Source organism: Anabrus simplex, chromosome 10 (assembly GCF_040414725.1).
Source record: "Anabrus simplex isolate iqAnaSimp1 chromosome 10, ASM4041472v1, whole genome shotgun sequence".
Classification (NCBI taxonomy): Eukaryota; Metazoa; Arthropoda; class Insecta; order Orthoptera; family Tettigoniidae; genus Anabrus; species Anabrus simplex.
In genome coordinates this window covers 39729440-39747672 of record NC_090274.1, presented here as the reverse complement: position 1 = coordinate 39747672, position 18233 = coordinate 39729440, and the positions used below count along the sequence as shown (strand labels likewise).

General features: G+C 38.9%; 1 protein-coding gene across 1 annotated transcript in view; it reads left to right on the top strand.

The window, feature by feature from the left end:
* The window catches only part of Gle1 (nucleoporin GLE1), a 66723-nt gene that overhangs the window by 25484 nt on the left and 23006 nt on the right, over window positions 1–18233 (top strand). The window contains exons 4-6 of the mRNA XM_067154541.2: window positions 5412–5578; window positions 8876–8978; window positions 16399–16489. Coding sequence (XP_067010642.2) covers window positions 5412–5578; window positions 8876–8978; window positions 16399–16489 — 361 coding nt within the window. The remainder of the gene's footprint in view (window positions 1–5411; window positions 5579–8875; window positions 8979–16398; window positions 16490–18233) is intronic.

The window sequence follows — 18233 nt, the reverse complement described above, 5'->3', positions numbered from 1 at the left end:
TTGGACATTACAAATTTTCCAGTTAACTCATTCCTGGTTGCCAGCGTTTCGCCCCAGTAGCCACTGCGTAAGGTACTTGGAGCCACCGCAGTTGCTCCACAGTATGCACTAGCCATGCGTCTTGGTAAATGTGCTATTTACTAACTGATGAGACCAACTTAGCACACTGGGGAAAAACGCTGGCAACCAGGAATGAGTTAGCTGGAAAATTTATAATGTCCAATAACGAACCAACTATATTGGTATTATAAATTTACTCATTCGGAACAAATATTTCAGGTTCCCTGTGGGTATCAACATCTTTATCATCTGATGGCCAGGCAGGCATCAATTTTTGAAAATGAGACAAAGTCTCAGATAGTGCATTGGCACTGTCAGTGCCTCCAAGTAGCCTACGCATTGCCTACACGGTATGCACTAGCCATGCATCTTGGTAGGTCTGCTATTTACCAACTAATGAGCCCAACTTAGCACACTGGGGCGAAACGCTGGCAACCAGGAATGAGTTACGTTAGCTAGAAAATTTAAAATCCAATAACAGACCAACTATATTGGTACCCTTGACAATGCTGAACACGGTCTTCGGTGAAACATCGGGACCTTCACAGGCTCCTGTACCATGGCCTACAAACCCAGAAGGCACTGACATGACACAGGCTGAAGATGCCCAAAATAATGGGTGAAACATGTACCTGACCTAAGTCTACATAAAATCATGTAGATAATAACCACATTAAACGTGGAAAGTATTGAATAGGTGGTTTTTTATTAAATTATCCTTGATATCTATGCCTAACGTCATCTTCAATACGGAACAATAATGAGAGTTGTTACGTGTAATGATTTGTAGTGCCGGCTGTGCAAGCGTCAATTGCTATAGTGTCTTAACCGTTGACTCTCCACCGTAATGACACACTCTCAAATCCTGACGACCGTAGAATGGAATTTTCTCCTGAAATTATCAGAAAAGTCATTAATTCTAGAGTCAAGTCTCCCTTTATTCCATCTCATGGCTCTTCCTTACTTTCTTTTGTAATTCTTGATTTTATTATTCATTTATATCCCGTGATCTTTTATTAGTCTGATGACGTTATCTTCTAACTCATGGACTAAAAGAACTTCAAATTTAGAACAAGACTGATCGAATTTCTGTGCAGAATATAATAGCTCTTAGTCATCAACCGAGTGACGAACAAGAGTATATTCCTAACTCATAGCCAGAAAATATTAGTGTAAAAATGGTGGTTTTAACTACCAGTACTTTTCCAATTATTAAAGACATGTTGTGAGCCTTCTGTTGACCAGTAAGGGTACCTATCCATCATTGGTGCAATTTTCAGTTTAGTTCAAATTTTGGGCAGTATTAAAACATTTGCAATTGGTTGCTGTTCACTTCTCAAAATGTGGAGTAAAGTTTTTCTGAAACACCTAGTTTTCCTGCAGTTTGTTTCTATCATTAAGCATATAACGCCCTAAAAGAACAGTGTATATTTTTCTTTTGATTTATGGTTGCTAGAACTTTGGATTTATTATGTAGCAAATAGAGTGCAGAAGAGTTCTCACTTTTACCAGGAAGTACAAACACTCCTGTGGGATTCCAAAGTACCAACAAAATCAAAGCTGGTGATGTTCAATCAAAACGTCATACCAATCTTAACTTATGGTATTGAAACCTGCACCCTCACTAAGAATGATTCATCAAGGTTGCAGGCATCTGAGATGAAGTTCTTTAGGTCCAAAATTCAAAAATCCAAACTGGACAAGTTAAGGAATGATGTGGTTAGGAAGAAAGCTGGGATTGTTACATCGTTGTTAGGTTGGGTCAGCATGTTCAGACTGAGGCGGTTCGGGCATGTAATGAGGATGGAGCCAACAAGGACAGCATATGTTAACTTGGAGAGACATATGGCAGGAAAACAGGTAGTGAGACATATGGCAGGAAAACAGGTAGTGGAAAGACCAAGAAACCACTGGATGGACATTGCAGATTGGGGAAGGACACTGGGGGATGTCATTAACAACAGAACATATCTCAATAACAGTACTAAAAAGAAAGTATAGAGGTTCCACCTTTTCAATACACTGTTATTAAGTTGTACCAATATTAAGTTACAACATGTTAACTTAGGGATTGGTTTCGACACATTTAAAGTGTCATCATTAGTCGATTAAGAGAACAGGGCAAAAGGACTAAATCATAAACAATTATAAACACACATAAAAAATATAAGTCTGAAGGGTGTATGAAGAAATATCAACACTTTTTATGAAGAAGTAAATTCAGTTGAGGTTCATTTGTAATGTGACAGTCTTGTATATTCTTGCTGTGCTATAATCACGTAAAAAGATGTTGAATTGATGGTAAATAACGAGTTAAAAAGCTGGTTCCAACATTTGATCTTGAGAGATGCAGCTTCTGTACAGTTGCTGCTAAGCAAGGTCTTACAGGCATTTGTTTTATTGGCCCGTTGAAGAGTGGAAAGCGACATATATGAAGTCCTAAGAAACAGTGTAGGACTTAAGTACCTCAGTTCGATGCGGATATATGAAGCCTGAAGAAAAGGAGACTTAAATAGAAATGAAACAAGGGGTAAGAAATTTAGAACAAGTTAAATTATGAGGCTCACCTTTATCACCGTGCCGTCATGATTGACATGTGTAGGGGCGGCAAAATATGAAGCAAATAAGGAAGTAAGGAATAAGTAGAGGTAGGGGAGGGATAAAGGAGAGTTTGGTGAGTATATTGAAAAGGTGGAACCTCTATACTTTCTTTTTAGTATTGTGATTCTCAGTTCAATACGGAATAAGACAGAATGGAAGAGGCTTGCCAACAGTACCTGGGAAACTGGGACTGTAAAATGATGATGATGTGTCCTGCAGTTTCACCTTTTCATCATCATCATCATCATCACTGTCGTCATTCGCAGTTTTCAGCTGTTAGCCAGGTTTGTTTGGAACGTAAGTCTCTCCATCTCCTCTTGTCTTCCCACCACTTCTCCCTCTTCACTCCTGCCCAGTCCTCTCTTCTTTGCACACACTCTTCCACTTCTTTTATCCACCTGTCTTCTGGTTATTTATTTTATTTTTATTTTTCGTGTGGCTTTAACCATTGAAGGTTAAAATCCCCGACCCGGCCGGGAATCAAACCCGGGACCCTCTGAAGCAAAGTCCAGAACGCTGACCATTCAGCCAACGAGTCGGACTCCTGGTCATTTTTCTGTTACCTCCATTTTGTGCATTCTCCTGGGTTTCCTTTCCTCTATCAATTCTTTTTCTTTTTCTTTTTTTTTGTCCATACCATCTAAGAAGAGATGCCTTTATCCTGTTCTGTATAGTGGCTCTTCTTGTACTATATATCTAACCTTTTAATTTCTTGTCACTCCTGTCCTGCTTCTCAGAAATTTAATTTCACTTGCTTGCATCCTAATCACAGCTCTCTGCCTCATTACCCAAGTTTCTGCTGCATACGTCAGAATAGGTTCCTAGTAAATCCTCTAAGTCTCTCTTTTGCTTCTCTGAGGGACATCCTTGCTCCAAACCAGGCTTCTGACACTTTTCAGGAACCTTCCTGCTTGTCTTCCACGCTTTATTATTTCCTTATCATTCCTTCCACTTTCCTTTTATGATACTTCCCAGCTACTTAAAACTCTCTAGCTTCGTAAGCTGTTCCCCTCAGAGCATTATTTCTCTGATAGGTCTCCCCTTCTTTCTAGGCCGGGATGAATGGCTCAGGTGGTTGAGGCCCTGGCTCAGTCAGGTGGTATTTGAAGGTGCTCAAATACGACAGCCTCATGTCGGTAGATTTACTGGCATGTTAAAGAACTCCTGCGCCACAAAATTCCGGCACCTTGGTGTCTCCGAAAACCGTATAAGAGTAGTTAGTGGGACATCAAGCAAATAAGATTATTGTTATTATTATTATTATTATTATTATTATTATTATTATTATTATTATTATTATTATTATTACTACTACTATCACCCTCTTTCTAGTTGTGATCACGATTTCACTCTTTTTGGCATTTATTTTCATTCCATATTGTTCAACCTTATCTTTCCATGTATCTAACTGGGAATGTCCTCTCTATTTTTTCCTGTTACACAACATAAACCCATAAGCCTATCAAGACTGTAATTCTTACAAGGGTTGGGTTTTAAGTTTTGGAAACTATTTTATTTACTGATGCATAGCGTACATTCATGGTTCTAAGTTCTATAGGCCTTTGATATAGCCACCAGCGTTGTGTAAAACGTGTTCCCAGCGATGGCGAAAGCCATTGAATCCCGTTGTCACTCCTTGTCTGTCGATGGTGCGAAGAGAGTGGTTGGTGGCCTGCAAAATGTCTTCAGTTCTACAGAAGCATTTCCCGCGTAGTGGCTCCTTCATCTTGGGGACAAGATCGAAGTCACAGGGTTTCAAATCCGTAAAGTATGGAGGGCTGGGGGTTGATAGAGCACCCCTAGCGATTGAAAAATTTAGACACACAGGGCGAGTTGGCCATGCGGTTAGGGGTGTGCAGGTGTGTGAGCTTACATCCAGGAGATAATGGGTTCGAGCCCCACTGTTGGCAGCCCTGAAGATGGTTTTCCATGGTTTCCCATTATCACCCAGGCAGTTGTTGAGGGTGTACCTTGATCAAGGCCACGGTCGCTTCCTTCCCACTCCCAGGCCTTTCCCATACCTTCATCACTGTAAGAACCCTCTGTGTCGGTGTAACGTAAAACAAATTGTAAAGAAAATATTTAAAAATTCAGACACAACTCCTGCTGAGTGTGCCATAGCATTGTCATGCAGAACGACAGGTGGGTTATCAATGAATGGCCACAGTTTTCTTCTCAGAGCTGCTTGCAAATTTTTTTTTTTTTTTTTTTTTTTTTTTTTTTTTTTTGCTAGTTGTTTTACGTCGCACCGACATAGATAGGTCTTACGGCGACGATGCAAATTGTTTTGCAAAAATGAACATTAATACACCACATAAACGGTCTGCTGTGGAGGAACGGTATGCGTTAAAATCACATCCAATACATCTCCACTAATGCAGACGCAGTTTGTACATGTTAGTCACTTACAGGTGGGTGACCAGATTGAGACATGTCTGACATACGTTGCGACACTGTTGTGTCGTGTGACCTCTAACACACCAGATTTGTAACCAACTTCTCTGTTCATGCTTGGAAAATATGGCGACTGTCTTTCGCGAGCTCTTGCTCACTACTGCTAATCTTCACCTTGGCCACTGTAAACGGACCTGGATGAGAAAGGGTGAGGTTATGTGTTCTAGGGAATGGGATGCAGGTCAGCAAACTTTGGTAAGAATAACAGAGTTCAGCACTGTTGCATGGCTGTGCAACCTATGTATTTGTTTGTCTTCGATGGTTTCGGTTGCAATAACTACCAATTCTTTTTATAGCGTATTCACGAGCTCAGTCAGCTGATCTCGGAAGCACAACAGAGACAGAGAGAAGCAGAGGAAGAGGAGCGGAGAAGACTGACTGAGAGGAAGATACAGCTAGATAAGATTCATCAGTATCAGGTCGACTACAGGGCCAAGTTCCAGAAGATACATGATGACATGAAGTAAGTTGATCACACAGACCTACCAGTCACCTACTTGTCTTCTTTCTGCTAGTCCCTCTTCCCACACTGCCAGGTTGTGGTCTTTGTATGTATGTTCAGTCCGTCAGCGATTCCGCTGGTGGGATCCTCAACGGCTCTGCCATCAGCTGTCATAGATGGCCTAGGCATCACTGAAGAGGCGTACTAGGGAAATGAGGAGTGAGGTAGTTTCCCCTTGCTTTCCTCACTTGTGGTCTTTACTCTACTTTTATTTTGTTCCTCTCCTTATCCTTGGTTTTCTATACTTGACTTTATTAGTCTCTTGGTTATTCTTTTCTATTACAGTAAAATCTCATTAAGACGTTTCTGCAGGGGACAACCAAAAAGATTGTGTTAAGCGAGAAAATGTACTACTGAATACAGTAGAACCTCGATAAATTGAAATCGGTTAATTCAAAATCCTGCCTAATTCGAAGAAGCTCTTGTTCCTGGAAACATGAGGTACGGTTTTGCATGTTATTTAATTTGTTTAATACGGATAATTCGTACTTCGAAGAAAATTTTCAGTCCCATTACCAGAGGTGCCAACTATTACGAATTGTCCGTAATTATTATGGGTTTCACCTCACGATTACGGAATTACGGTCAAAGGAGAAATTCTTACGGAAAAGCTGACATTATCACGAAAAAATAATTTTCTACGGAAGAAGATTAAAGAAGGAAAAATGTTCAATTCTTTCGAGCCTTTCTCCTAAATCGTCGTCGTTTCAATGCTTGTAAGTTGGCAGCGATACTTATTCGATGGTGACTTCGTTTTGCTACCCATAAGCGTTGTAAAATTCATTGTGAATGAAGGAGCTCAGGCGCTGCTCTTCTCCACTACAAATCCTTCAGTAATGTTGTATTTGCTGTGTTAAGTGTATCTGACATTTGACAGAAAGATTGAGAAAGAAGTGAGGCCTACATTAAGCACATCTGCACTGGAATCGCTTGTGGTTCAGAAGACGAAAATGTTATCGCAGTGGGAAGGATGCTTCGAGAAAAACTACACTGAAAAGCAACTGCTGCATGAGAAACAAGCTACAAGGAATGAGCAGCATTTAAAGTAAGATTTTATGTAATAATCCTTGCGGTGTAGCCTATGGAGTTCTGCCTGTTTTATCAAAGAACGTACAGGTTGTGTGCAAATTTTATTGAGTAATATGATATACTTTCGAATAGATTGCTAGAGGGAAAGGCAAATGGGGTGTCATTATCGAGAATGAAGGAGCATGCTTTGGACGTAACTCGAAATTTTTCTCGGGGGTAGGGGGGCGATTACTGATAATCCACTTCAAAGGTTGGCACCTCTGCATTACTGAAATTCAGACTTTAAATTCAAAACTGCGTTTACAGTTTAAAAAAAATAGTATTTCACGGAGTAATCTAAATTCAGAATTTCTCTGCATTACGTTAGAATGCGTGTTCCAGAACGTGCAAGGGTAGCATTCTGCACTTCCACTATCTTCGCTGTTTCTATAGTCTGCTTCATAGTTGCGAAGTTTGAGTGAAATTGTAATCCTTTTGTATTCAGCTTTTTAAGGAACACCACAATATCACGTAGCAGGCAGCGTGAGGAGAAGCAGAATCCGCGAACACTGGCGATACCAGTGTAGTTGGTCCATTATTGGACATTATAAATTTTCCAGCTAACTCTTTCCTGGTTGCCAGCGTTTTGCTCCAACTAAGTAGGAAGGGGAATCTATTGAATATTTTTGAAAATATTTTTATAAATATTGATAAAAAGTGTAACCCGGCACATAATCTGAATGAAGAGATAATCGCTACATTCTTTACTATGAGGCGCCAAAGTAAAGTATTACAACCCCGCACCTCTCCTCCCATTTCGAATTCTCCACAACCTCCCCTCCAAATCAGTTCTTACTGACCTTCTAGTACTGCGTTTAGTTAGCTTCAACACTCGATGTGAATCGGACAGCATGGAATGGATGAGGAAGTGTGTGTAGGATCAAGTTGCGTTATTCAACAAAAGAAAGCCTCTCTGTGACTCATCGCATGAAGCTAATTTAAATGTGGCATTAATCTTCCACTGTCTATGTATAGATGTTATCAATGTGTACAATATTTTTACAGTGTTGGGTGATCTACATGATTCATTCATTTTATAAAGCCACTCGTCTTGTGTTACGTCTGTGTAATCCACGTATGTTGCGATATTTTAACCCGTGTAACATTGGACTTCTTGCTTCACATCATATTCATGTTCATGTTATTTTTATGACTCAGGACTTGACAAGATGCCAATATGCCGTGTCATAAGATGCATAGACTTTTTATCTAATGCTTTCATAGTGTTATGAATTTCATTGGGTTCCGTATTGAATTGGGATTACAGTAAATTAAATTAAAATTCTTTCAAGGTCCACCTATTCAATACAGTGATGTTTGATTGTGATTCAATCACATGTCAAATGGTCACATGGTACTAGTTTTGGCATCTATGTGCCATCATCAGCTTTAAGTACAAATTAAACAATTATATATATTCCTAAAACATCTAAAACACGTTTTAACACATTAGATGTTTTAGGAATATATATAATTGTTTAATTTGTACTTAAGGCTGATGAAGACACATAAATGCCGAAACTAGTACCATTTGACATGTGATTGAATCACAATAAAACGTCATTGTATTGAATAGGTGGACCTTGAAAGAATTTTAATTTAATTTACTGTGATTTCATAGTGTCCTTACAGTACCATATTTTTAAAATGGTTTTGTTTGTGACTGAAGATGTCTCGAAAGCGAGACAAAACATGTATCACTAATATATTTCAATGTAGTATAATTGGTAAAGGATGATTTATGGTATTGTATAGGTGGAACATTTGTAAGGATTTTTACAAGGCAATACTTTTTGTCAATATGGGCTCAAATATGAAATTTATCACATGTAACATTTGGTGAACCAGTGATTTCGTATTGTTTAAAAACAAAAAAAAAATGCTTCCCCTGAGAACTTCAACTTTTTGACGTTTCTTGTTATTTCCTGGGATGAGCGAATTGACTATAGTAGTCCAGTGTAACCCATAAAATATAAAATGAAATAAATAAATATACATGTAGGTCTATTTTTTAAGCAAGGACCTTTTTTCAATAAAATAAAAATACTGAATTTTTATTGAAATTTTGACATTTTGAAATTGAAATTTTGCTTAAACCCAGGGTTCATTTTGTCTCTTTATTGATATTTCAGGAATTGACATCATTTTGTGCACTTTTGTCCCATTGTTTACTATATTTTCTCTCCATAGGTCATGTAAAGATCGTGCTGCCCTCTCGGCCGTGACTGCAAGTCATACTGCCAAGATCAAGAATCTAAATGAAGCGATCGAGCAACTGGTGAAACAATGCAAAGTAAGTTTGCTCTCTTTAAGGCCAGTCATTCTTTATTGTTTTGTTTTCCTTCTCTTCTTCCTTCCCCTGTGAAATGAAATGGCGTATGACTTTATGCCTGACAGTGTTTAAATAACTGGCTTTGAACAGTTCTCTGCTATTCGTAATCATTGTGGGACTTTGCCTAGCGCTGCATGTGGCTTGCTGCCGCTAAGAGAATTGCGCACTGTTTTTCTTTTGAATGACTTGTATTTTACTTCTTCTAAGTTTTACAGTGTCTACCCCCGTTTATTTCTTTTTCATATTGCCTCTTCTACTGATCCTATGCATTGTTTTCCATTTCTTAATCGGCTGATGATGACCTGGACTAGGGTCGAAACCGGTACCATTTCTAATTATTATTAAATGAGAATGTAATTCACTACATTTCTTATTCTTTGGTATTGAATAGGTGGAATCTCCTTATCAATTATTTCAATTTTAATTGTGGCTTTTAGTGCCGGAAGTGTCCGAGGACAAGTTCGGCTCGCCAGGTGCAGGACTTTTGATTTGACGGCTGTAGGCGACCTGCGCGTCGTGATGAGGATGAAATGATGAAGACGACACATTCACTCAGCCCCCGTGCCAGCGAAATTGACCAATGATGGTTAAAATTCCCGACCCTGCCGGGAATCAAATCCGGGACCCCTGTGAACAAAGGCCAGCACGCTAACCCTTCAGCCATGGAGCTGTACACCCCTCCCCTGTGTGGATCTATGATGGAGAATAGGCTTCTCCTGATCGTTAGTTCAATAGTTGAAGCTTGGTAGTATGGGTAGTCATATGTTTGAAGGGCAATGGAAAAATCCATTGAGCACTTCATGTAGTGTGTTCTCTGCATGCAAAATATCTCTAATGTTACATTCAGTGTTTACTCAACAAAATAACTAACACCACTAGCCAATTCGATGTATACTGTACATCCTGTAATGGTTCGATACACAGGCAATTCCAATATGCTGTACACTGTACATCCAACGCTTGATCATTATAGAGCTGGTTTGATGTACAATGTACACTGAATGTTCAAAAATGGGCCATTGCAGAATTTGGCTTTCTTTCAAAATCCTCTTTTTTGAACCACTCAAGGCGAATTGCTGTTCATTATACGTCAGGTGGACTATCCTCGTTCGACGAATTGACTGATATGACTGATCATGCCCTCAGTGAAGGGCGAAACATGTGTCAAATGGAATTAATAATAAATTCCTAATGTTTAAAATTTATATTGTATTGAATAGGTGACGCATTAAACTCTTTAGCATCCTACGAACCACGAATGGCCGGTGCAGGTGGAAGTTAGAACACCTATTACACACACATCACTGCTATTTTCCGGGGGATCTTTTTTCACCTTATGAATCGAACAATTGTGTACTTTCCTGCCATCTCTGTTTCATAAGTAGAAATAATACAAAATTGATCGATATATGTTGCTTTTGACTCATATCGATCATTGATGTAACATGAAATGCACTCTGTTGGGTTTCAAAGAAGTTGCTTTAGAAGGTATCACATACGTTACTACCATCTGGAGAATGCTTTTTGAACTGGATCTAATTTGAAAATTCTTGTCACCGAAAGCAAATACTTTGCCGATATTTTTTGTTTTGCAGGCTAGAGGCTACTCAGTTGCAAAAGAATGGCTGAGCCATGTCACTTTCTTACGAGCGAAGACATTATTCCTTTTATAGATGACACTCCTCTCCTGCGAACCATGTGATTTTGCGGTGGTGGGGAGGCGTGCGTGTCCCAGTGAAACAGATAGCTGGGCTGCAGGTGCTACCATATCAGATGGGTATCTGTTGAGAGACCAGACTAATGAATGGTTCATCAAATGTGGGGTAGTAGCCTTTCGGAAGTTGCAAGGGCGGCAGTCTGGATGATCTGATATGGCCTTGTAATAATACTCAACATGGCTTAGCTGTGTTGATACTGGTACATGGCTGAAAGCGGGGAAACTACAGGTGTAACTAACTTAGAAGTTTGAAATGTTGTGGTAGGTTAGAGAATCTGAAAAGGGAGATGGATAGACTAAAGTTAGATGTAGTTGGTATAAGTGAAGTACGTTGGCAGGAAGAGCAGGATATTTGGTCAGGCGACTGTAGAATTATCAACATAAAATCAAACAGGGGAAATGCAGGGGTTGGTTTAATAATGAACAAAATAATAGGGCAGCGGGTAAGCTACTTCGACCAGCATAAGGAAAGGATTATTGTTGTCAAGGTAGACAACAAACCAATGCCCACCACAATAGTGCAGGTCTATATGCCTACTAGTTCAGCAGATGATGATGAAATCGAAAGAATATATGAAGAGATAGAAGATTTAATACACAATATGTAAAAGGTGATGAGAATCTAATTGTGATGGTAGACTGGAATGCAGTGGTAGACCAAGGAAGAGAAGGTAATACAATAGGGGAATTTGGATTGGGACAAAGGAATTTAATCCTTGCTAATACTTGGTTCAGTCACCACAAACGACGGCTGTATACGTGGGCGATACCTGGAGACACTGGGAGGTATCAAATATACTTCATTATCATTAGGCACAGATTCAGAAACCAGGTGTTGGAGGATTGCAAAACTTTCCCAGGAACAGATGTGGACTCTGACCACTACTTGTTGGTCATGAAATGCCACCTGAAGTTGAAGAAATTGAAGAATGGAAGGAATGCAAGGAGGTGGGATCTAGACAAATTGAAAGAAAAGAGTGTGAAGGACTGTTTCAAGGAACATGTTGCACAAGGCCTAAATGAAAAGGCTGAAGGAAACACAATCAAGGAACAATGGACAGTCGTGAAGAATGAGGTCTCTAGGGCTGCTGAAGAAATGTTAGGAAGAAAGGAAAATCAATTAAGAATCAGTGGATAACTCAGGAGATACTAGACCTGATTGATGAACGACGAAAGTACAACAATGCAAAAAATTAAGAGGGCCGAAAGGAAAACAGGTGATTAAAGAATGAAGTGGATAGGAAGTACAGGTCAGCTAAGGAGGAATGGCTGAAGGAGAAGTGCAAGGATGTTGAAGGTTGTATGGTTCTAGGAAAGGTGAATGAGGCATACAGGAAAATCAAGGAAGCTTTGGAGAAAGGAAAGCTAGTTGTATGAATATTAAGTGCTTGATGGAAAACCCACTTTCTAGGGAAAGAAGATGAGGCAGAAGGATAGCAGGAACATAACCAACAGTTGCATCAAGGAAAAGACGTAGATGATATGGTTCTGGAGCAAGAAGAGGCTGTTGATGCTGATGAAATGGGGGACCCAGTTTTGAGATCATAATTTGATAGAGCTTTGAGAGACCTAAACAGGAACAAGGCACCTGGAATTGATGATATTCCTCTGATTTACTGACTGCCTTGAAATCAGCATGGCTAGGTAATTCCATTTATTGTGTAAGATGTGTGAGACAAGAGAAGTGCCATCCGATTTTCGGCAGAATTTTGTTATACCTATTCCCAAGAAAGCCATTTCTGACAAGTGTAAAAACTACCGCACTGTTAATTTAGTATCTCACGCCTGCAAAATTGTAACATGTATTATTCACAGAAGAATGGAAAGCCCGCCTGGTGGCCATGATCGTTAAGGCAATGAAGTCTAAATGGTCTGACACCATGCTTGGCTGGTTTGAGTCTCGTTGGTCGAAAAAAAAAAAAAAGCCATCAGAATGTAGGCCAGCAGGGTAGGAGAGGTTGTGGAATACAATTTCTAATCAGTAGATTACATGCCAAAGGCCTGGATTAAATTCCAAACCTCTCTGCACTGCTCATATGGAGTGAGGGCATATGATGCTGTTGATGGTGATTCGTCCATCGGATGGAGACATTAAGCCTTGAGCAGACCCCTTGGTGCTTTTCTACAGGAGTAGGCTATGTGCCAGCACCGGGTTTCACCCTCTTCCTTCCTACTATCAGATATCACATCATTAATTTCACCTCATCAACTCCTCTGATTAGGTTGACGACAGGAAGAGCATGCAGTCCACAAAAAAAAACCCTTGCCTTGACAGATTCATCTCACCTCATACCTGACCCCGTGGAGAAATGGAACAAATGTTGGACAAGCAAACATTTACAGAAGAATGGAAAGACAAGTTGAAACTGAGCTGGGAGAAGATCAGTTTGGCTTCAGAAGAAATGTAGGAACACGTGAAGTAATCCTGACTTTACATCTGATCTTAGAGGATCAAATTGAGGAGGACAAACCCACGTACATGGCATTCGTAGATCTAGAAAACGACCAAGTTGTGAGATTGTGAAGGTGATCGAGATCAGATACCGAGAAAGAAGAATTATCTACAATCTGTATAAAAATCAGTGTGCAGTGGTAAGAATCGAGGGCTTTGAAAAAAAAAAAAAAAAAAAAAAGCGGAAAGGAGTGAGGCAAGGTTGCAGTTTCCTTTTCAGTGTTTGTATAGAAGAGGCAGTATAGGAAATCAAAGAGAAATCTGGGAAGGGAATCACAATCCAAGTAGAGGAAATCAAAACCTTGAGATTTGCTGATGATAAGTCATTTTACCTGAGACTGCAGCAGATCCGGAGAAATTGCTGAATGGTGTGGACAGAGTCTTGGGTAAGGAGTACAAGATGAAAATAAATAAGTCCAAAACAAAAGTAATCGAATGCAGTCGTACAAAGTCAGGTAATGCAGGTAATATTAGATTAGGAAATGAAATCTTAAAGGTAGTAGATGAATGTTGTTACTTGGTTAGTAAAATAACTGATGATGGTAGAAGTAAGGAGGACATAAAATGCAGACTAGCACAAGCAAAGAAGGTCTTTCTTAAGAAAAAAATCTGCTCACTTCGAACATTGATAGGAATTAAAGATGTTTTAGAAGACTTTCGTCTGGAGCGTGGCATTGTATGGAAGTGAAACATGGATGGTAACTAGAAAGAGATTAGAAGCTTTTGCAATGTAGTGTTACAGAAAAATGCTGAAGGTGAGATGGATAGATTGAATCATGAATGAAGAGCCACTGAATCGAATTGGTGAGAGATGGATTTGACTAAATTTGACAAGAGGAGATAGAATGATAGGTCACATCTTAAGACATCCAGGACTTGTGCAGTTGGTTTTTGAGGGAAGAGAAGTGGGGGAATGTGTTTGGTTGTGGGAGAATTAATCGTGTAAGGATCTACCAACTTAAAATGCTTTTTTTTTTTTATAGAAACTGTGACAGTTTATCATAATATTCATCAAAAAGTTCTTTTTAAAAACTTACGTTCCGTAATTACTACAGATTAAAGTGTTGTGTATATTTTCTTGCTGCACTGTGTTAATGTCCTTTGTTAACAGCATGAAAAATTGAATTTTTTGTTACATAAAGAAATGCCACATTTCACTCATTTTAAGGACTTATTCAAGAGATTGTTTTTAGCTTATTACATCGTCTTTTTGATGAACATTGTGACAATCTGTCACAGTTTTTTTTATAAAAAATGCATTTAAAGTCACTAGATACTTTAAACGATTTATTCTCTTATTCCCCACCTCCCACTTCCCTCAAAAACATTTGCACAAGTCCTAGATGTCTTAAGATGTGTCCTATCATTCTATCTCTTCTTATGGTTTTTAAGTTTTTATGCATATTTTTTAGGCAATTTTAGAAAAGTTATGTCTTGGTACATTTTTATTGTTTTCACGTAAGCAAGGACACTCGTAGTTGATGATGTTTGTATAAAAACGAAACTTGTACTACTAACTGAAGAAATTGCTTAAGGCACTAAATATACAGTATCAATGAGGTGGAATAAATATTTAATTTTAATTTATCAAATACTTTAGACATAAATATGGATCATGAAGTTGATTGCTTGCTTAGAGTACTTACATCACATAGTGACAAGTTCAAATATTATTTGATTTGTATTGACAAATTCTAATATCAGAACATTTGAGATTGAGTGGAAGATTCAAAAGTTATAAATGACTTGGTTCATGAGAAGCTGCAAAAATTTGTGAACACTATATCAAAGCCGGTAGAGAATGTATAAGAAATGAAAAATGGGGAATCAGAGCAGGCCAAAATCACTTTGACTGAGAGAGTAAAACACAGGCGGCAGTGACTGTTCTACTCCGGCATTCCCCATTAACTTCTCAGATTTGAGGCATGACTAGGTTATCTAACAACATTCTTCTAGTTTCTGATTAAATCATTGATGTTGAACACCGGTTTGCTTACAGTGATTGTAAACTGGTGGCTATTCCTTGTCGTTGCAGGTACTTCAAAATAAAATTCTCGTATGAATGTTTACTGGAGTTTACGCAGAAACATTTCAACCTCATGTTAGCCTCCAGTAGCAAAACCACTTTATGTACATTTGTTAGGAAGATAGCCGTCAAATGTAAATTTTACATTTCTTAGTACTCTTACTGCATTGTTCAACAGAATTGGATCAGTTGCAAACAACTTACAAAGAGCTGTAGTCATAACATTACCATATGGATGTGATACCTGGACACTTTTACCATCGTGACATAAAGAAACTGGAATGCTTCCTTCAGCAGAAACTTAGATCCATCATGAACATCAAATGGGATGACGACATAAGCAATGTGGCAGTTCTTGACAAGTCTCATATGAGCAGCATAGAAGCCTTCATCATCGCTCATCGGCTTAGATGAGTTGGTCACGTCCAGCTTATGGATGATAGTAGACTGCCTAAACAACTTCTCTACGCTTAGATTGTTCATAGCAAAAGGCCTCAAGGTGCTCCTTTGAATCGTTATAAAGACCAGCTTAAGAAGACTATGAATAGCACCAACATAAATGCTAACACCTGGGCAACAACTGCACAAAACAGTGTTCTTTGGTGCAAATCTTCTGCACAGGGTGTCCCACTGTTTAGGCAGGCACGTTGCAGACAAGAAATTGAAATCCAGGAAAAGTGGAAATTACGTCAGATCCATCCACGTCCTCCACCCACCTTTAGATATGACCTGTGGGGTCGCATGTCTCATGCAAAGATTGGCTTGATCGATCATCAGAGACATCTCCGCACAGCCAACAGACTTTAAGAAGAATCGTGGGAGAAACACGTATGCACATATTGTAAATATCAAGATAGTTATTGAGTGTATTTTGTTTTTGGTTCAGATGTTATGTATATGTAATTATTTTCTGAAAGAAATTAGAGAATATATTTGTATCACAGTGCAGATAGACCTGTCATTTTTGTAATAAATTCCTACGTGTTGTCTAATTCTAAATTTGCTCTTATTTGGACACACCAGTAAGTTTTTCTTCCTAAAGCTCATGATTATGTTTAGGTACTCACCTAAGCTCAAGAACATTCTCATTTCTCATGATCTGCATTAATTTAATCCCCTTCTCCACATTATTCTTTCCCATGTTAATAACATTTCGCAGATACTGTAGATGTTTTTTCTGTTACAGGTTGGAGAAATAAGTAATTTAGATTTGCAGACAGCTGCAAGTTTAGTTCAGCAGATAGGTGAAATTTCAAACATTATTAACAATGAAGTGGGTAAGTTGAACAGTGATTTATTAATAAAAATATTCTTGCCTTCTGATTAAGTGTCTTAAAATATTGTGCGTTTCTCAGTCAGTATGTTAAGAGGTGTTGGTGGTCTCAATCCCCTTAACTAAATTATAATTTTTGAAATCTGCCCAAAAGGAAATGGAACTTCTTCAAACTAATCTGCATGAACCAGATTGATGCCCTTTCACAGGTAATACAATATTCCCATTGTTGTGAAAATCATCATCATCATCATCCTCATTGATTTCCAATTCCATTGTAAAATGATAGGAATATTGAAAGAAACATCTAGTAGGAAAAATGAATGACAGTGATAATTCCCTTACTTGAATTCAGTTGTCTTCAGTCATCCTGTCAGGATGAGGCTGAGGCTCAATGATTATGTTGTTCTTTGCCAAAATCTCTTGATTAAAGAGTTTCAAATATGTGGATAGTTTTCTTTTAATGCATCGTCCAGATTTTATTTATTCACGCTTTGGGTATCTTCTTTTTAATTGCTTTCATCAGATATCACATTACTCTAAAATAATACTCTTTATTGATAGTTTATCTGAGCCTCCATGGCTCAGGCAACAGTACACCGTCCTCTCACTGCTGGGTTCCGTGGTTCATATCCCGGTCACCCGTGTGAGACTTGTGCTGGACAAAGCGGAGATGGGACAGGCTTTTCTCCGGGTAGTCCGGTTTTCCACATCATCTTTCATTTCAGCAACACTCTCCAGTATCATTTCATTTCATCTATCTGTTGTTAATCATTGCCCCAGAGGAGTGTGACAGGCTTCGACAGCCGGCACAATTCCTATCCTCGCCGCTAGATGGGGCTTCATTCATTTCATTCCTGACCCGGCTGAAACTGGAAACAAGCTGTGGATTTTCATTGATGTTTTGTCCTTTTGGGGACGTGTTTGTAATACCACCATTACAGTAAAAAGTTTTATAAATGTCAATATCAGCTTTTATTTTAAACAACTTTGACAAAAGAAAATTCTCGTCAATGCCTTCCTGGTCAACTGCAATGTCTGTTATTTTGTTTTTAACTCTATGCTCATGTGCCTAAATTTCATCACCTTCAACAAACTGTCAATCTTATTCGTCCAATCCAAAACATTTTGACAATTGTACTTGTTTCTATTCATCTGTAAGGCACCGTGGAATAAATTTTGTGGCAATCCAATGCTTGTTAAGTTTTCCATTATGAACTTTCTCTAATTCAAATGTCTTCTACAATTCCTTGGAGACTCACCCACTTATTTTCCCACACCATAACTAACACTTTTCATTTTGAATGACTGGGCGAGTTGGCCGTGCAGTTAGGAGCGCGCCGCTGTGAGCTTGCATCTAGGAGAAAGTGGGTTTGAACCCCACTGTCAACAGCCCTGAAGATGGTTTTCCCATGGTTTCCCATTTTCTCACCAGGCAAATGCTGGGGCTGTACCTTAATTAAGGCCACAGCTGCTTCCTTCCCGCTCTTAGCTCTTTGCTATATCATCATCGCCATAAGAACTGTCTGTGTCAGTGTGACGTAATAAAGCAACTTCTAAAATCATTGTGAATGCCATAATTTTTTCCTATTTGTTGTATGCCGCACTGACACAGACAGGTCTTACGGCGACTCCAGAATAGGAAAGAAGTAGGTTTATGAAGGAAGTGAGCTTAGCCTTAATTACCGTACTGATTCAGCATTTTGAAAATGGGAAACCACAGAAAACCATCTTCAGGGTTGCTGACA